The sequence below is a fragment of the Pempheris klunzingeri genome, chromosome 10 (genome assembly GCF_042242105.1).
Source record: "Pempheris klunzingeri isolate RE-2024b chromosome 10, fPemKlu1.hap1, whole genome shotgun sequence".
Lineage (NCBI taxonomy): Eukaryota > Metazoa > Chordata > Actinopteri > Acropomatiformes > Pempheridae > Pempheris > Pempheris klunzingeri.
The window spans coordinates 17,116,325-17,136,970 of NC_092021.1; the positions used below are offsets into that span (position 1 = coordinate 17,116,325).

The 20,646-nt window shown below is 41.2% G+C and overlaps 1 protein-coding gene across 1 annotated transcript in view; it reads left to right on the plus strand.

Moving 5' to 3' along the window:
- myo3b (myosin IIIB) overlaps positions 1-20,646 on the plus strand; it is a 65,789-nt gene that overhangs the window by 38,076 nt on the left and 7,067 nt on the right. The window contains exons 25-34 of the mRNA XM_070838042.1: positions 643-722; positions 1,361-1,381; positions 2,544-2,621; positions 3,869-4,074; positions 6,453-6,564; positions 6,757-6,919; positions 7,375-7,455; positions 8,851-8,974; positions 10,405-10,459; positions 11,360-11,483. Of these exons, the coding sequence (XP_070694143.1) occupies positions 643-722; positions 1,361-1,381; positions 2,544-2,621; positions 3,869-4,074; positions 6,453-6,564; positions 6,757-6,919; positions 7,375-7,455; positions 8,851-8,974; positions 10,405-10,459; positions 11,360-11,483 (1,044 nt within the window). The remainder of the gene's footprint in view (positions 1-642; positions 723-1,360; positions 1,382-2,543; positions 2,622-3,868; positions 4,075-6,452; positions 6,565-6,756; positions 6,920-7,374; positions 7,456-8,850; positions 8,975-10,404; positions 10,460-11,359; positions 11,484-20,646) is intronic.

The following is a 20,646-nucleotide window of genomic DNA, read 5'->3' on the forward strand; positions in this document are numbered from 1 at the left end:
GCTGCCTCCTGTGTCTGCAGACGTATTTTTCTAAAGGTGTGTGTGGCACATCTGTGCAGCTATTGTTTATTCATGGAGTAAACCCTTTGAAATGTGTTAAGATACTTCCCACTCATTATAAAAATCCTGCCACCCATGGATTAGGACTTTGATGTCACCAATCCTGCTTCAAAGGCTTCTTTCACTGCTATTAATCACAGTTTAGCCTCTGAAGATATAGCCAGAGAAAACATTTGGACATCTTGTGCAGAAACTTTGAAATGTTCAGACTGTCTTGCATATGCTATGTTCATATCCTTTCCGCTGTGTGTGGGGCTGTTGGACTGCTGTGCACGCAGCTGTACTCCTGAGTCCATGGGATTCAGTTCAGATTTAGGCTCCTTCTGAACTGTCTCTTATGATGTGGTGCAGTATGAACACTACTGTTAACACAAAGTTGCCGTTCACTTTGTGTTCCTTGCATCCTGTATGTTGAAAAAGAGTGATTAAAGACTGTTTACTGTGTCTTTATGTTTGATTTTACACCCTCCATAATCATGTCTTTCCATTAATTTCACACACAGGTGTTCTAACTTTCTCCAAGCTTTAAATAAGCCCTGACGTGGTTATTTATGGGCCGTTTTATGGTTTGGTTTCAAACAGGAAATCTGGCGACGTCCAGAGCCCGGGTCACTGCTGCCTCCAGATCTCTGCCTCCACAGCTCAACTCAGGACGCACCAAGGTGAGGCTTGTGCTCCCGTAGCACAAATCATCACATCTGAGAACACAATGTTTTTTATTTGTTGCTCACAGGCATTGCACCATAAGAAACCCAGTAAAAACTTGAGCTGCGAAGCATAGCCACATTAATTGACTACCCTCTTATGTTTGCTGTCTTGCTTGTGGTGGTGCAGCATCGCCATCTGGTACTTGGTGTCTCTTGTTGTTTTTTGTTAATGGGCACTAACACATTGTAGCAACACTCAGTGGTCTTACTAAAAAGTACTCGTTACATTTTTGCATCCAGTATTCTTTATTATAGTGGTACACATACTGCACTGTGTTTTAGCACAAAACATTTAGCCTCAAAGTTTCTTAATAGCAGCGATGGTGCCTAACTTTCTTTTACTTTATTTAAGGGGAAGCATTTGGTCAAATCATGATGTCTGTAGGATATGAATCTGAAAATGTATTTGTCCATTGGGGAATTGTTTTAACATGATCATGTCAAAAAATTAAAAAAAAAAAAAAAAAAAGACAAACACATGATGTACAGTGGAAAACTCCTTAAAGGTGAATTTCAGCTTCTTTATTTCTTGTCTATCCACGTCTTTCTTCCTTCATTTCCATGTCATTCGCCGACATGTGCCGTTCTCAAAGTCTCCCAAATACCTATTGAAGGTAAGACTTTTGTTGAAAATAGTACAAGTTTCGAAAGATATTTTCTAAATCACATACTGGCAAATTGCAAATACATAATTCACTGAAATCAGCTGATCATCATTGTCACCCAAATTGAAACTTTAATCATGTTTCACTAACTCTGAGCTGTGAGCAGCTTCACTCCTCTAACATCAATCACAGTCTGGCTTTGAAAAATGTAAATTATTTCTTTTGAACTATTTTTTCACACTGCCACAATTCTGCGTTATTAATATAAACAAATGCTCTGTGATGTGATGATCTTTTCAGATTGTAGCAATACATAATATGGGTCGAAAACACAGGCCAAAATAACTGCGGGAGAAACTGTTTGAATATGTCGAACTCCCCTAAAGCACAGTGCTCAGTTATTCTTGAGCAGGAAAGGGCTTCTTAATAACAACACAGTGTGATTGATGTAATATGTATGGTGTCATGTTCTCAATCAGAGTTGGAGAAAAGTTGACAGAAACTGACACTTACAAAAAGTTACCAGTCCAACCAGATTAAAGAAGTGTGCCGGTTGTTAGTGGAATAGTGGAAGTGAGTCCTAGATAACCGTTTGTACTTCTATGTGATCTGCTTTCAAAACTGCAAAGTGCCAAAGCGTCCGATTCCCCTCTTCATGTAACTCAGGGAACGTTTGACGTACATTCCTTTCTCTGAATCCGGATGAAATAAAGTTTTAAGATATGCGCTTTGCTACGTAGGCTTACCATAAAATATCTATTGCATCATTAATTTTGATGAAGCCATGAACTGCGAAGGCCATTAGAAAGCTTATATTGTGTCCTCGTTAATCCGTCGTTGTCGGGATGGCTGTCTGCTCGGTGACGGCTAGTCTCATTACTCAGAATGCTCTGCAATTTTCCCATGCCCCACAGCAGTGCAGAATTATTTCTCTAGATTGTTAGCTCTAAGTGTTTATGGAGCTATGTTAAACAGACGCCACAGTTAGCGCAGCTGTGTATTCCCAACTGGCCCATTTAGTGGAAGAATACCTGCTGTAATAATACCTTTATCTCTACAGAGCCCACCAGTGGAGTCAAGTTGCAAATAAACTGCATCTCATTTGATGCTGCTGGCCCGAGTCTGGCCTGTTTATCAATGCAACTTATTCATTGTGCATGTTTGTGTTCAGGTGGACACCATGGAGATGATGCGTCACCCAGAGGAAACCACCAACATGAGGAGACAGACCGTAGCCTCCTATTTCCGTGTAGGTGTTTTTTTCTTCTCCACTGCTTAACTGTCTGACGACAGCCAACAGTTTAGTTATGCGCGGTTCCGTTTTTTTTTAGAAATAGCTTTTAAACTCTTGAGATGAAGCAGAAAAGAGGACAGAACTCTGTTAACGTCAGCAAAATTACTATTTTTTGGAAAAAAGAGAATTTATAATCTTACTTCCAAGTTGTGAACTATCTTGTCAGTAGCTCACACAAATTTGATTAACTTTAATCTGCTGTATCGACATTTAAAAAGCATCTAAAATCCATAATATGACAAACTAATCATATTATAATTACAAATACTTTAATTATAATTACCAATACTTTCACTCACTGATATTTTGATTTTGATCAGTTCTACTTTGCTGTCTCGATGTTAATTTACTGTTAAGAAATTTCAGCGCTTCCTGTTGATGTTTCTGAGCAAAAAAACGTCCAGGTAATGGGAGGGATTATTCACAAAGAGCCACCACAGGGCTTTTAATATGAAAACATACTGAAGATGTGATGAGTTTGCATTTTCAGCAAATAACAGTAACAGCATATTATATCAAAGGAACCAGGAACTCAGCAACAAACAGCAGACAGAGAAACAGCCACAGCGTGGAGCATTTAGCAACCAAAAAAACAGATATTTTCCATCAGGAGTTGGTGGAGACCAAATCAAAACTAAAAGGAGGTGAATAATAGACTTACTTTTGTCTGCTGGCCAAAAAGCTGCGTGAATAAGCAATAGTTTGTACATTTTCCATAAAAAACTTTACAACATACAGTGATAATATGTTGACAACTGATTCTGCCAAGACAAAAACGCTTTATGCAACTCTAAACAGTTAGTTTTTGCAAAATAACATAAAAAATACTCAGTTCTTTTGCATTTTTTATCCTCTTGTAACTCCTCAGTTATTCTCTGTCTTATTCTTATCCTCAGCCTGTTACATCCATCCATTCATTATCTATACCGCTTATCCGTCAGGGTCGCGGGGGAGCTGGAGCCAATCCCAGCTAGCCTGTTACATGAAAATGAAAAGTCTGCTAGATCCTGTTGGAACTAATTTAATACTGTCACTTACTATTAAGCTTGTACTCTGTTATTAAACACATCAATGTCTGGAAAAAGTTAGATACTTGAAGTTGAATTGCAAATCTTTGTAGCTAAATTTTTTTAGAAGTGCTCTCTGGTTTTCCTGCCTTGTCTCTGCCCACTCTTCACTGTTGCCCCATTGTGTGTCTGTAGTACTCCCTGATGGACTTGCTGTCTAAGATGGTGGTGGGTCAGCCACACTTTGTGCGCTGCATCAAACCCAACGATGACAGGCAGGCACTGCGCTTCTGCAAAGAGAGGGTGATGGTGCAGCTGCGCTACACGGGCATCCTGGAGACAGTGAGCATCCGCCGGCAAGGCTACTCCCACCGCATCCTGTTTGAAGAGTTTGTGAACAGGTAAGAGCGACGTCGAGACAGGCAGCCCCTACGCTCTGCAGCACGCACACGTGCACACATGTTGGGCGCTGACACAACCCCAGAGATAGAGCCAAACAAGTCAACCATGCTCTTCATCACACAAAAAACATGGGTTCTTTAATTAGATAGGGGTACAAGTTGAGCAGAGCAAGAGGCTTACTAATTGGCAGTCATTAGTGATAGTGCAAGACTAAATCTTACAGCTCTTTTAAATGGGAGGATACTCCAGTCTGAATATGGATACAATTCAAACAGGGAGGAACTGTGATTATAAGGGGTGATGCATTTTAATGGATTTCCTTTTACTATTCATAAAGAGTTTGTTCTTAAACTCAGTGACCTGGAAAAGCTCGAATGTAGTCTCTGTGTCCCATTGGTATTACATTAGAACACAATTAAAACAAGATTTCATCATTAGGAGGGCTTTACATAAGGGTGTTGTTTTTGTTTTTGAAAATGTGGGACAGGATATGGTAACTGTTAATAAGTGCTACTCACTCCTGTTCAAATGTTCATCCCCAAATTGGTATACAAAGTGTATACCTACACATCCCCACCCCTGGTAAGGAAAAAATACATATACTTAGACAAGTCTGTTAGAAAATGCAAGGAAACTTATGTTTGATCAATTTTCCTTTGAAAAATATCCCAGCAACCTCTAATGTGGAGACTTGATGATATAAAATTTAATTAACTTGGGCTTGTAGCCTGTAGGAAAAAATAACTTTTAGTCTCACTGCTTTGGAGAGGCTTTAAGAATTGGGCTTAATTTTGGTGACCTAAAACTTTGAATGACCACTTTCTTGCATGTCCTAGTTTGACCAATGACTTTGCCCTTTTCTCTATAACAACTGTGTGTGTGTGTGTGTGTGTGTGTGTGTGTCTTTGTGTGAGTGTGTAGGTGTGTTTGTGTGTGTGAATGAGAGGGCGTATTACCGCTTCAGACTACGTTCTATCCTTGCTATTGAATCCATATCATCCCACCTGAGCCAGGCAGAAGTCATACAGCCAGACCCGAACGGCTAAACTGCACCTTTAGTGAAAACTGATTTAAATTTGTGCTCTCATATCAAAGGCTCGTCTGATGTTGCCAAGCAGTGCTTTGTATTTACCATCAAAGAAATAACAGGTATCAACAGGAATTAGAATGAAAGGCCGTAGACTGAGGCGGGGAGGGGAGTTCAAAGAAGTTTTTCTTCTTGTTGTTGTTCTTCTTTTTGACCAACGCCAGAACACAAGAGATGAACCAGTCGTTTTGGAGCCTTGATGTCCCTGAGCAAACAGTTAGAGCTACTTTGTCCTATGCTGGTATTTTGTAAACTACAACCAGAGGACAGATCAGTGGACAGATGCAGACAATGTGAGCGATAAACATGCAGTGGAGCTGATGAACACTGTGATCCCGGGCTGATGGGCATTTTCTGTGGTCACTGAAATAAGAGACGATGATCCATTCAAAAGAGCTCCAACAAAGGGCCTCTGTTGAAGACTCATGTCGCAGTCAGGCTCATTTTTCTGCTCTGACTGAGGAGGTGATTTTCCAGCTGTGGTGATGCTTCTGGTAATTGAAAAAGATGTGAAATGTTAAAGCCTCTCCTCTTGACCAATGTTCGTTTAAGTTATCTGGATAAAAATGTAGTCAATTACTAAAGAGGAGCTCCATGTTTGTCATCGGTCATGTAATAGAGGGATCTAATCAGAATATTTGTACTTTACCGTTGGATTATTCATTTGTGTAGCAATCCTACATTTCAGTAGTAGTTGAGTGAAATCAGTTTGATATTTTGGGAAATGCTCTTATTCTCTTTTTTGGTGAGAGTTTGATGAGTATCATCAATAATAGAGTTTGCAGATTTTGTTACCTTTGGGCAGAGCCAGGCTCGCTGTTGCTTCCTGTTTCCAGTCATTATGCTAAGCTAAGCTAAGGCTGGCTGTAAGATTTACCAGACAGACATGACAGACATGGTATGAATCTTCACATCTAACTCTAGAAAGCCTAACCCGAGGCTTTCTTGCCTAGAGTTTAAAATTCACAATGATATTTTACCACCAATAAGCAGTAATCCATTATTAGTACAATATTCTAGCCCCTCTTTTTCTCACTGAGCTACATTTTCTTCTACACTGTCAAGAAAATAAAAAAAAATAACATTAGCAAAATCAAAAAAATCCAGTAATCAGATAAATATTCATATATATATTTATGATATGATTAAAAAATTTTAATGCTTTCAGTTTATGATCTGATAACTTCATCAGGATTACACCAAATCAGCTACAGCTCAACTCTGCTCTTGAAGTGTTATAACAACATTAGATCAATTCTTTTCAGTTTTCTCCTTTGGCTCCACTCTTAGATATTACTACCTTGCATTTCGGGCTCACCAGATGCCTGAGACCAGCAAAGAGAACGCTGTTGCCGTACTGCAGCGGGCCAAACTGGACGGCTGGGTGCTGGGGACAACAAAGGTAATGTGATCATTACACCAAATAATCAAACAAAGAAGAAATCTGTGTTTGAATTTCACCTATATTAAGTATAAAATGCACCAAAAACCATGTAGAGAAAGCAGTCTGAACTGTCCACCTTCTGTGAACTGTGGTACAGAGATCTACACTGAGATACTGTGATACTCTAACCTGAGCTAAACATCCTGTCAGGTTTTTCTCAAATACTACCATGTGGAGCAGCTGAACCTGCTGCTGAGGGAGGTGATAGCTCGGGTGGTGGTGATGCAAGCATACACTAAAGGCTGGCTGGGTGCCCGCCGTTATCGAAAAGAGAAGGAGAAGAGAAAACACGGGGCTATCATCATCCAGTCAGGTACACTGATGTTAATTAGTAAACTGAATGAACTGAATTTTTCAAACTTAAGTTTAAAGAATGCAAATGAACATGAAATTTCTGATGTATTCCTTTGTCACGTAGTAATGAAACAGGTGCAAATTTGACTGTGAATCTGACCACTTTTTCCTAATGACCTCCAGTCTATTATGTGCCGGCGAGTCTTCATAAAAGAGATGAGTTTGATAACCACAGCTTGACCTGCGAGGGTTAAGAGCAATGCTTCAGAGCAAACAATAAGACCTCAGAGAGTTCAAAGGGATCCATCCCTCTGCCACCTGGTTTAGCAGTGTTTTGAAGTGGGATCTTGTGTAGTATGTGCAGTCTATTTTGTTTCACAGAGGCAGGTCAGCAATCTCACACACACACACACACACACACACACACACACACACACACACACATACACACACTGTCTCTTTCTCTTTCTCCAGCCTGGAGGGGCTATGTTGCTCGGCAGAACCTCAAGCAAATAAAAAAGGAGCGGGAAGAGGCCGCTACCCGCATTCAGTCAGGTAAAGAAATGTTTACATTTTTCTCTACTGAAGTTCTTAATATATTCAGGTGCAGACCCCTGGAATTTCTCATGTAGTCCTGTGTTTGTTGGAAATACATGCCACTTTTTCACACATTTTCAAAAGGAAAGGGGATAAAGGCCTGAAAACCTTACATCTTTGTGAAACACCTTTTTGATCTCAATGAGTGGCCCACGAAACAGTAATAATTAATTAATAATGCATAAAGAAAAGCTTTTGAAAGTTTGGGCAGCATTTGGTCCCCATGTTTCAGAAGAACAGTGCATACTGAGATCCTTTTTTTCCTTTCATCTCTTTCCCAGTAAAGGCAAGAGAGGGGCTTATCCCTTCTGTTTCCTCACGACTTCCTCTCTCAAATTCCTGGCCTATTACACAGCTCTCACATACCAGAAACAAGATGCCTTTTTATACTGTCAACCTTTTCATCTGAAATGTAAATTAATTCTTACTCAGTGTGCCTTGACGAAGATCAAAGTGGGCACATTAACCTTCCCGGCCCCCCCCTCCTTGGAGCCTCTCACTGGAGGACAAGGGAGGGTGCCAAAAGGGGCAGGAGAGAGGAGGGCAGGGGGAGGAGATCTGGCATTGTTTCCTCCAGCTCTCCTAAGGGCTGCCCTCATCTGGCACATGGAGCGTCTCAGTCGCCTGCACACCTTGTGTAAATGTCCTCCTTTAAAACCCTTGTAAATAACGCTGCAGAATGGGTAAACATGGTTTTGGTGTGAGGAAAGCCGCTCTGTTGCCGCTGCCTTTCTCTTTAGTGAAATGTGTTTGTGTGTGGCCGCTGGGGTTCGGGGGGGGAGAACCTGAACCTGACATAAGTGGGGCCTCAGCCCCCCGGCGGAGCACTCCAGCACATTCACATTGTGTGTTCTCTGCAGCTTATAGCCTTTGAGGTGGGCTGCATTTGCATTCTGAAAATAAACAGATGCCTTTCAAATGTATGAGCCTGGTGGCTTCTCAGATCTCAGCAGGGCCTCGGGGACATGCTCACCATCGATCAGATTAGACCATGCAAAATAGAACCATGGCTCAACAATGTACTTGAGCTTTCTTTTCCTGCGCATATAATTTTACAAGAAAAACACAAAGCCCGTTGATGGAGTCAGCAGGCTCCGTTTGCCATCCATCTGAGCCCAGTGTGTCTCAATAATCACATAATGTTTTCCCCACTGCTACCTTATAGAGATGCTAAACACACTTCCTCCAAGCAAATGCAGTGTTTTTAATAAAAGCCTGTTTTAGTGGTTCGATAAATTGTCGTAAATTGTGTTAATTGCAACAATTACATTCGATAACTGCCTCAGTAGACTATATGTGTGTTGTTTGGGTGGGTAACAGAGGAAGGAAAATGGTTTTCTGACCATATGAGAGCATGCCTGACATTCATATCCTGTGCAGCTTACAGGGGCCATCGGGTGCGTCGGGACCATGGACCCCAGAGGCACAGATGTCACCCTGAGGCTGGGGGAAAGACCACCAAGGAGGAGAATACGGGGTGAGCCTTGACATCTCTTGTCCTTCAGCGTCTGTTGTTGTTGAAAGAATATTATCCTGCAGTTTGATTTTCGTTATTTCTTTGTTATTTCCTCTTTCAGCGCAGACAATAGGCTTCAAATATGACATGAAATAAGACCACCATTATAGACGGCTGATTGAGCAAGAAGTTTCACATGCCTGTCACCATATTAAGCCCTGCTGGATGGGCTCCTTTTGCCCTGTAATGTGCTGTTGTTTCAAGCTGAAGAGAAAGCTCCTCCTTAAGCACCACCTCTTTCAGTTTTATAAACGTAATAAATATCTTTCCACCAAGATAGCACACTTGTCTGACCACAAATGGGGTTGGGCGCTGCACTGGTCTCCAGATGTACGAGCTGAAGTCTTTGTGTTTATTCAGCATATGGGCAGGCCAGTCATTAAGAAAGTTATGTGCTAAGCAGCAGAGCAGCCACCGACTGAACAGCAGCACACGTGGTGCCGACGGCAGCGTTAGGCTCCGTGTTTAGCTTCTACCTGCACCACAACCCACACATAAATACAAATTCTCCCATGTACTCCCACTAAAAAGAGCAAAGATATTCCTGAATGATTTTGGGTGAGACCAGCTCTAAAAAAAAAAAAAGCATGCAAGAAAATTTTGATAATGACAAATGCGTGTGTGCAGAGTTGCATTGCCCATGAATGAGCATCTTAAACCAATTCACATTCATAAGAAATCTCAAATGCTGGGTGACATTTGGTCAACGCCGTGCATCTCTCCCCAGACTCAAACTCCAAAATACTAGATTTACACATCTGAAAATGTTATGCTTGTTGTATACTCAAACTGAGCGGAGCCTCATCTGGGATTTTTCTCTCCGTGTTTACAATCATATTCCTTGGTGAGAAAAACTTCAAACCTCCACTTAACAATTCTGTTTAATCAGTGTTGGAATCTCTCCATATAGATTTATTTTGACATGATCTGGCCCATTTTCCTCCTGTAAGATCTATGTTCTCACCTACATGCTGTTCTTTTCCCTTTTGATATCCCTCCTCTCTGCCACGCGTGGATTCTGGGTCTGCATCCAAACAGCAGAGCCTCCAGTTGCATCACCAAGTCCAAACTGGATGAGATTTTGTTTTTCTAGACTCAAAGCATGACTGCAACTGGCATGCAGCGTTGTGTTTGCAGATGTTGTCTCTTTTGGTGTTTGTTTTTTTAAATAATGCAACAGTGAGTGATCACACACAGAAACATATCTCTGTTTCGCTCTCTGCAAACTGCACGATCATAAACCAGAGCTGTTTTTTTTCCCACTAAACAAGGAGACAAATACAAATCATCGTCAGCTCTGCATTACTATATAATGACTACATATTTACAATATGTGTTTTTCTCTGATGGTTCATGTTCATTTCAGGTAAAACTGCTTCTTACTTTCGCAGGTCTAACAGCCCAGAGAGCAAAGAGGCACATACAGATCACATACATGGAGGAAATGTAAGTAATAGAATATCAATGAGCATTCTCTCATGCCTGACTTTAGACGTGTGTATGTAAAATGCTGCTCCTCTACAAAGCGGCTTTAACCCAGATTATTCTTTGGGAATTTTTTGAGTCCTTGAGACAAAAGAGTTCTCTTGCTCCAACCTCCATCTCAGTGGAGAAGACAGGGTGGTACGGGAACGAGAGAATCAAAAGGCTGGAAATTCACGGCTGAGAATAAATGCTCGCTCTTCCCTGAGGTGATTTGTCTTTGCGCTCCTCTTTCTACAGATGTTAGACCCCTTTTTTAGTAAAGACCTGAGGTTCTTTGGTAGCACTTTGATATCCTGCTCGGATTCAATATGTGAAATAGAAGAGCCACTCCGTGACTTGGAGCACATCACAGTCTTTGAAGTCTGATCCAATTTTTGCTGCTCACCATTTGATGTTGAAAGGATGAAATGAGGAAAATGTACAGTTTTTGCCAGTAACTCTGCTGAGCATATGTAAGATTAAAAAAGCAAAATCCTTTGGAGGATGTACTTAGAAATGTTAAGCAGATTAATACTTTCCTATAGCTCTTTTATTCAAAGATAAAATTAAATATGAGAGGAAGTCTGTATGAGCTGTTTTTTACCCTCACAATTAAGTCAGTGTGCTGCTGTTTGCTAGGAGGTAGGGCTAGTAAAGGGGGGATATGCAATTGCATTAGCATTTGATTAACATTGCAAAGCACATTAATGGGTTTGAGTTATATGAGTGCCAAATTGTAAATTGTAAATAAATGAATACAGCGTCTACATGACTAAATTGAAAAAAAAAACACATTACGGGGCTTCCTCTAACTTGTGTCTACTTATCCGGTGCTTTCATTGACATTGCTCTTCTGGGTGTGTTTACGCCTCCTCTTTCAAGGTTGGCCTCGACAGCCGAGACAGACAAGTGAAAGACATCAAGAGAGACAAAGGCAGAGCAGAAGACAGTGTAACGAAGCCTTGCAGGGAGACAGCTAGGCTGCGAGACATGCAGTGTAAACAAGGTAAGCCCACAGAGCTGGCGGGTGCAGGTAATTACACAAAGAGACAGCAGAAATCCCGCTTTAATGGATAAAGTGCCATTTTTAATACGGGGCCCCTTTCAACCTTTCATCCCAGCCAATCCTCTGCTGCCATTCTTTGTTGACAGCAAAAAGAGAGAAGCATTACGGGTGATCATTTCTGCGGTATTTTAATAACCCAGGTCAGCTCATCATAAACGTCTCATGGCAAGTGGGGGGGCTTTCGAAGTGGCATGAGCACTTCAAAGCTTTCATTCTCCCGCACGACGAGCCCTTCACTAAGGATCTCATCAGTGACTCTAATAGACCTGCACAGTAACGGTGACAAGAAAATACACAAACCCTGATTTGTTGAACATATGTTTGGTTTGCTTTTTGCCCCAGGCGATGAATTACATTAATTCCTGCTGCCTGGAAGGCTGAGAGGGTGGCTGTGCAGGGGGCCTCCGATTACGGCCGTCACCACTGAGGTAGCCTGGGTAATGGGGGCCCGGCCCTTCATTAATGTTATTAGAGGGGTATGAGGTAAGAGACGGAGGTGAAATGGCGTTTAGCGGCGCGGCTGAGAGATTACGGGGATTAGACATGATAATGTAACAGAGACAGGGCTCTACAGCGGGCCTGGGATTAGTGTCAGCACGCCACAGCAGGTCTGGGTTAGATAGCGGCTAATTCGGTAATGCTGCATACAGGTGACCTCCGCTCCCAGACGTCACTGCTGCTGAAGGGAGGCAGTGTTTGATGAATTTATAATGTCAGAGTGATTATGGAGAGAAACATTGCAGGCAACACCAGTATAAGGGCATTTTCCTCAAATGTATGTTGTGCCTTGTGTCACCGGAGTTTCCAGTCATTTTCTCACACAGAGTTTTCGAATCACAGCTGAAATAAGTCCTTGTTTTTGTTATTTCCTTGAAGTTTAAAGCCCAGCTATCTACCATTTGATGTGTAAATGTCACATTTCTTTGCTTTCAGGATTTCTGCTGAATATTGAATTGTTGGACATTAAAAGTAGAGCTTTTTCAACCATGAAATGTAGCAGGATTGGTGTACTTTGTGCTGCATTACCTACTGCACTAATCCCCAACCTTTTTGGCTTGTAATCTCACTTAAGATGAAGCAATGTCTACTTGCGGCCCATCTGTGCAGGCTATGGCTTTATTGTGGAAATGACTTATTAGTTGCACAGACGGTTTGATTTTTAGAGGCATGGAGAAGTGAAAGTATTCAGTTTTGATAAGAAAAAGAAAGCAAAAATATGAAAATAAATGTCTGAAAAATGAACCTAATTTAGTTTTGTATACCTTTGATCATCCAGAAGTAATTGCAGTCTAGAATTAAGGAGAATTTCAACCTGTGTCGAATAGAAATCAGCTTGTTTTTACAAGAATTTTCTAACATGAAACAAGGAAGATAAAAGCAGGTTCCTGCTCCAGACTGAAGAAAAATGAAATGTGATTTAAGAAAATACTTGAAACAGATTCATTTACTTTGCAAGTGGAAGCATTCTCAAAGCACCGGTCAGTTATTTTGGGGATCCCATGGGGGGGTTAATGCAACCTGAAACTTTTGTAGTTCATCCCATTGGCATCATTCAGTGCATTAAATCAAACACTCTCAGATTTCTTTTTGTTAGTAGGTAAATTGAAAGGTCTCCACAGTGACAGAATTAGCCTTGGGCACATGAATAATGTTTCATATCTGACAGTTCAGTTATTTTCTTTTTAAATACTCTGACAAAAAAAAATCCTCTTCCGCCATGGGCTTTACTTATTTTGTGTGGAGAGCACACAGATTTTCAGGTATTCATCGTTGCCCCTTTTCCTGCCTCGTTTATGTTCCGAGGTCTGCTTGTGGCTCCGACTTCTTTCAGGAAACCCCATTTGAATATGTTGAGGGAGGCCACGGTGGCTCAGGCACCCAGGGCACACTTTGATCCCGGCAGATCTGAGGGCCTTTTTTTTTAATCCCGAGGTTGAGCGAGTCATGGAAGCCTTGCCCTGCCAGATGTTTGGAGACCAGGCTCCTTCCTGCGTCTCATCCTGCTGTCGCCTCTGGTGATCACATCGCTTCTCTCAGGCTGGAGCTCGACCTGGAGTGTTTCAGGACACCAGTGGAGAAAAACAGAAAATTAGCCATGGAAATTGAATTACCCCACCCCTCCAGACACTCGCATGCACTCCACACCCTGCTCCCATTAATGCCAAAACACCGCAGCATGACCTGGAACCTCTCAATGTGTTTGACGGACGTTGGGTCTTTTGTAAGTGATTTAACAAGGCCAAGTGTTGCAAGTGACGTGCTCAGCCCAGTTTTTTTTTCTTTCATGTGTGAAATAAAGCAGACCAGGGAGTGAGATTACTTGGTTCGATGTCTATTTTACTGTATATCTGACACCCAGCTAGGCAACTATACTACTCACTCTTTAGCCAAATACCCGCAGTGTTGCATTTTATGGTGGTAAGAGAGCATTAAAGCACTTTGTACCCCAGGCGCTCTCAGATGTCTGCAGCACCAACCTTTGATTTCCCATGTTTTGTCAGGGAAAAAGTTACGCATACACAGCGCTGTCGTGTAAGCTGCGCACTCAAGAAGATGTCACCTCTCGTCACCTGTTTCCCGAGCTGGAATATTAATACAACACATTTGGAAATGAGTCACAGAGGCGTGTGCAGAAAGAAAGCCTTTGCTAGCAAGCAGCAGATATGATCAGAGTGCTGCTTATGCTCCTCAGCGTGGTAAACAGGATGGTGCTGAGGATCAGTCAGAGCTGACTTTATGGTTTATGAAAGCTGAGCTACTTATGTTAACAGGCTTTTTGAAGATTATAGTTGTGGTAAACATACATGTCAAGAGAGAGACAGTGATAAAGTGGAGCCACAACACAGAGACCAATTACCCCTGTGCATTGGAAGATAGTTAACCTGGTCGTTTGAAGGGATGTGAAAAGAGAAAAATGAAAGGGGGCATAGAATAGTTGAGGTTCATGTTGACGTATTAGTTATAGTTATGTCCCCTCAGTGCATAACATGGTATAGTCAATAAGAATTGATTTTGTTTGTCGCCCTCAGCTCTCGCTGCGCTTTATAGCTGCAGCTGTGGGAGCTTATTGGAAATGTAGACGCTGTTTTAGCCCCACTGAGGTCAAACCCACACTCACCAGTGCATCTCACTTCCCTCTCTTCTCACTCGCTCCCTCAGCTCTTAAACGTCTTCCCACATGTCCTCCCACAAGGTTTGCAGCCACCAGGTGCTGCTCCACAACCCACCGCCGCCACCACCAAAGCAGCAGCAGCAGCATCACCACCATATCAACATGCATCTGCCAGACAAATGATCCACCCTCTCCATGTTCTCTAGACAAATACGCTCCCACCCTCTTGCTGTCTCTCACCCTTTTGATTGATCTGTCTGTCTCCACATATCGCAGCGTCTCAACCGGATGCCTTCAGTTTTAGGCAAATTACAGGCTCGGCGTAGCGGCAGCAGAGATTTGGAAGGGATAGGAAAGACTCAACTTAACGGAAGGAGTTGCCTCTGTCTGACGCTACCTACGTAATCCTCTTAATGTCAGTGGGAGTAGTTAACAGGATGTACTTCCAAACTACTCATCATCACAATTCCAACAGAATAATCTCCTCAGACGTAAAATCAAGGTGGAAATGATACTCCAAGTTCTCTGTAATTTCACATGTGAATCGACTCAATTGATGTAGTTTAACAAAGTTTTTCTAAACGCAAAACCTTTTTAGTTTATTATTATTGTTCATATAGCTGAATAAACCATATTTTATCTAATAAAATTACTGAGGAGCCCACTGAGAGAAAAAGCTTAATGTCACTTATTTGCATGTTTAATCTATTTTTTTGCCTGGTTTCCTTGTCATTCACGTCTCCCTCCTCACTCTTCACTTTTTATTCATGCTGCTAGGTCACAGTTATAAATTACATATATGATGCCTTTGACAAATGATTGGCTTGCAAAAAGTTCAGAGATTTTTTTTTCTTCCAAGCAAACAGTTTTTTTTTTTTAGGAGTCAAAGTTCCAAATCTGCTGTCAGCGGAAATGATTGATTTCAGTGTGAAAAATTGGTTGTAAGTAACAACATCCTCTGCTTGCATTAGTGAAAACAGATGCAGGAACAACGTCTTTTTTAGCATTATCTGCAGGACTTGACCAGTTTGTCTTATAATTTAAAGCACATGAGCACATGAGCACACTGCTATTTAAGTAAGATGGTCAAAATGACGAGAGCAGCAGCCTAAAAGTTCTTCTTCAGATGTCTGTTTGGAGTCTTTGTTTGCAACTGATGAATAATGTCTGTGTCAGCGTGCGCGCATGCATGTGTGTGTACAAGTTAGTATGCATGTGTCTGGGTTTATGTACCCGTGCGTGTGTGTGTGTGTGTGTGAGAAGAGGCAGTTGTGAGGTAAAGAGAGGGGTCTGGGTTGCACATGCCTCATTTAGACATCAAAGGCCCCTGCTGATGATTTTTCCTTATAATCCATGCCTTTTGGTGCCTCAGCTCCCTCCATCTGAATAAACAAAGCCCAAGTGGTTCTGTGGTCTGGGAGAAGTCAGGTGATTGGAGCACGTGATTAGGGAAGTAAATCGATACATCTCTAATTTATTCCACTAAAAATCCCTTTTAGCAGCTCTTTTATGTTGTTTCTGAGGAGCATTTTGATTTTCAAGGGATTTCAAAGTGGTATTTAGAGATGTAATACGAGTCATCTGCTGGTCTTTGAAAATGAAAGAAATACCTATCTCAAAAAGAATTCCAGCCCTTTTTATCTCAAGAAGCAAACATGTACAATATGTAAGTCTCTCACCAAGAAGAGCAAACTCTGCTTGGCTTTCTTTTGATATGGAGAAATCAATATTGTATGAACCGCGCTGCCTCTGTATTCCCAGTCGACTATTATTCCTCCCCACCCCAAACAGCAGACATTACCCACGATCATTTAGCAAACCCCTGATGTGAGCCACTGTCTGACCCCTTCCCAGCTCTGCCTGCCCATGTCCAAGCTGCGCTCTCATGCCAGAAGCCAGTTTGGCAGCCTCCTTGCCTGTAATATATCTGCAGGAGCAGCATTCCTCTGGGGCTGGCCTGGATCAAATGGCAGTGATTTCCCAAACAGAGGCACAGAGATGGGAGGCCTGACCCATCCTCTGATCTGCTACGCGCTCTAATCGCTGCAGGTCAGAATGGATAAATGGTGATGCTGAAGCCCCGTGTGTCATGTTTTGGCCTCCATATCTGCAGCAGTAGATCCACCAGCTGAGCGATTTTAGGAAAACATCTAATTGAGATTTTCTCAACCAATTTTACAACTGTGATTAAAAAAGAAATTTCTATGACGTTAACTATAGGCCTGTATTTGTGGTATAGTAACTAAAATATGACAGTACCAAACAAAGTCACAAATGTATCTCTTGTCTGCATTAATAAAACGCATAGTATAATGCAGTTGAATAGTGTTATGGATGTTTCAGGGTTCTTTTGTTTTTTTTATCATCAGTCAGTCAGAGAAAAGCCAGTTTGCAAGTAACACCTTTCTGCTTTGAGCTAAATGCTCACATTGCCATGCTAACATGCTCATGGTGACAATACTAGCATGCTGATGTTTAGCAGGTGTAATGTTTACCACGCTAACCATCTTAGTTTAGCATTTTAGCATGCTATTGTATGCTAATTAGCTCTCAACACTGATGGTAATGGTCATTATTAGTTTTGCAGGCCAACGTATTGATCAAATTAAAAATGTGACCTGATGATGGAAAGATAAAAAGTCAGAGGTGTTTACAATATGTCCTGAAAATCATGGTATCATGGGCTAGAGAAAAAGATCACTGAAGTTATTAGGATTCATCCTCCAGGGACCACAAATGTCTTTACAAAATTTAATGTCAATCCAATCCAATAGTTGTTGAGATATTTCAATCAGGATCAAAGTGGTGGACCCAACAGACAGACGATGCCATCCACAGAGCGATGCTGCTAACGTGGCTAGAAATGATACAGAGTGGTGTGGACACCATCTTGGATAGAGCAAATTAATCTGGCGTCTGACTTATTTTCTTCCTGTTTGCCCCACTCACAGAGCTGATGCTAATTAGCTGCAACTGAATAAATTTACCAGTTAAAGTTATTATAGCGGAAGTTGGAAGCCAGATCTTGTCTTTTAGCTTCAGCGGAGGGTCTGAAGCAAGCAGGGACTCAGGTTGACTGTCAGCTTGTACTGAATTGAGTTTCTGTTTTGAAGATAAACAAAACACATAAAATGACTATCCAATCTATTTTATGATTCAATTTTGAAACTTTCCTCAAGGACGTTCGGATTCATTATTTGTGATTGAGTGCTTTGATGCACTTTGAAGGAAATAAAACATTTGCTTATCAAATCCACTTCTGTATCATTAGCAGAACAATGTCCTACATACAGACATTGTTTAACCATGTAAGGTGCAAACACTTCATGTGTGCTGGTTCGCTTTCTTTTCACCACATGTAGACACCTGGCTTCACCAAGCTAAGCAGCAACATTGCAAGATTTATCTCAGTGGAGCTGAATATTTCAACCTACATGCTTTTAATGCAGCCAAACAAAGACACTTGTTTAGAGAAGCTGTTTGTTTTCCACAGCTGATTTCCTCATCACATGAGATCATGTCCAAATATCCTCGAATACTAAGAGATGACAAGGATTCACACAGTGGATGGTTAGCACCTCAGAGGCACAGATAGATAAGATTCACTGTGAAAGTTAGCTAATATCTCCGAACTGACAGGAACTTCCTGGGCATTTACAAAGTGTGACTTTAGTAAACCGGTGCTGGTTTGAATAACATCAAGAAAGCCGAGGAAAGATGAGGGGGGGGGGGGGGCTGTCGGGGGGCTGTCGGGGGGTGAGTTTGCTCTTTGATGTATAGGATTGAGATGTGATGAGGTCTGTTCAAAGTGAGTACAAAGTAGTGTTAAGATGGAAAAAGCAAATGCAGCTTTAGTCAAGGTAGAGAAGCCGAGGTAGCAAGAGACGATGAAGAAATGTCCTGTCTCACCCGAAACGTAGGCAAAGAAGATGAAACGTTATTTGACATTAAATATAGATGCTTCCTTGTAAGGTGTCTCGGCTTTAAAACACACTTTTGTAACATAAATTTTGAAACCCTGAGTGTGCTGTAGAAAAAGAGTGTAATAAGCATTGATGGCTGAATAATGACTTGTTATCTTTAGTAAGTCGTCAATACATTTCGCTCTTTGTGGTGCAATGAACAATTCTTTCCTCAGTACAATGTTTTCAGCAAACGTGGAAAACAAGTTTTTGCCGCTGAAGATTGGGTCATCTACTGTAGGGAAAGGCAGCAGCAGCAGAGAATAGATGGGATGGGAATCTGAATGTGCAAATGACTTCTTACTCTGTTATACAGATTAGCCATGGCTCACATTTGTGTTAGTGGTCTGAGAAGGAAGAAGGGGGGTGAACGTCTACATCTAGAGTCCTGTAGATCTGCTGACTCAGTGTAGGGGTTTTTTTCTCATCAGGTCCTTGTTCAAGTGTGTATGGTGGAAATGTAGTTTAATGGTTTTCACTTGACTTTCAAAGATCAAGACATGACTGGACACCACGAGGGGCACGTGACATTTTGGGAATTTTGGTTTTTTTAGTCACAGGAGAGGAGAGATACCACACTCATGTCTGCCGGTTAGGTTAGCTTAGCTTAAACAGCTAGCCTGGTTCTGTCCAAAGGTAACAAAATCCACATAGCAGCATCCCTAAAGCTCACTAATTAACACACTATATCTCATTTGTTTAATCAAACTAATTCAAATACAGAAAACAAAGTGTAAAAAAAAACAATAAGTTGTGGTTTTTCAGGGCTTAAACTGTTTAGCTCACTGTTTCCACTTCATGCTAAGCTAAGCTAACTGACTGCTGACTGTAGCTTCATATACAAATGCCAGATACACATTTCTACATCCATACATCCATTTTTTTATGGACGTGTATGAGCCGCACCTAACTGCCTTTTACTGCTGTACAGTGTTTCTACTTCTCTCATTATTTACTTTGACATTGTGCCTAATTTCACTTGAGAAATTAAAACCTGCTACTTCGACCCTGATCCTGTTTATTGGAAAATGATTAGTTCCATGCCAATGATATTATTATATGGCTAGTTGGATGCTCTACTTTAGCAGAAAAACAGCGCGTTGACTGAAAAATGAAACAAGCACTGTAAACAATTCCCTACAACCTTCCTCATTAAACTTTGCATCTGGAGACAAACCTTCCACCACAGCACTACAAGATACACTACAGATGCATAAATGTTATGAGACAAATGTTTGATTTATGAAAAAGAAATATGATTCCTCTTCCTCTGGTATTATTAAAATACTTATTTTATACAAATTTTCTCTCCGGCATGATCACATATCCACACAATATTAATATAACTCGTACATCTTGACTGAAGTATGATAAATAAGATTATTGCCACCTTTTAGCGTGGCTGTATTATTTTCCATTAGCTACTCTGTAGTCACAATGCTAACTTTTAGCTGCTACTTAGCTAACTGTTAGCTAATTATTACAGCAACTTTCTGCTTGTACATCTCAGTAGGAGGTGCCTCTTAAACGTAGAGGTATCGTCTGTCTTAGAAACAAACAAACACGTCATCATTTGTCACCGCTGGCACTACGTTAGTTTTCACCTCGGGTTTCGAGTGTGAAGAAATCTGATCTTTGCCTCAGTGTGAACACGTTCAAGAATTCCTCTTACTTGCTTTTTGTGGGTTTTGGTCACAGAAAAGTGAAAAGGCTTGAACAGTCAGACGTACATGTACCACATGCCACAGTCTCACTCCTGCTCCTTCTATTGTAGCTGTTTAGCAAATTGAACTGCAGTCTGCTATGCACCTGTGAGGAGAGTTATAATTAGATGTGGTTTATACGTGTGGATTTATGTAATGTTAAGCTGCTATTGAGTCATCTCATCAATGAAATTACATAATCTTAAACCTAAACCAAAGTAGATTTAAAATGTTTCTGCCACTTTGTCACACGAGGGTGTAGATTTTTTATTTTTTTTTAAAGTCGAGGGCAGAATCTGTTTATTGCTGCTGTCATTCATCACCGT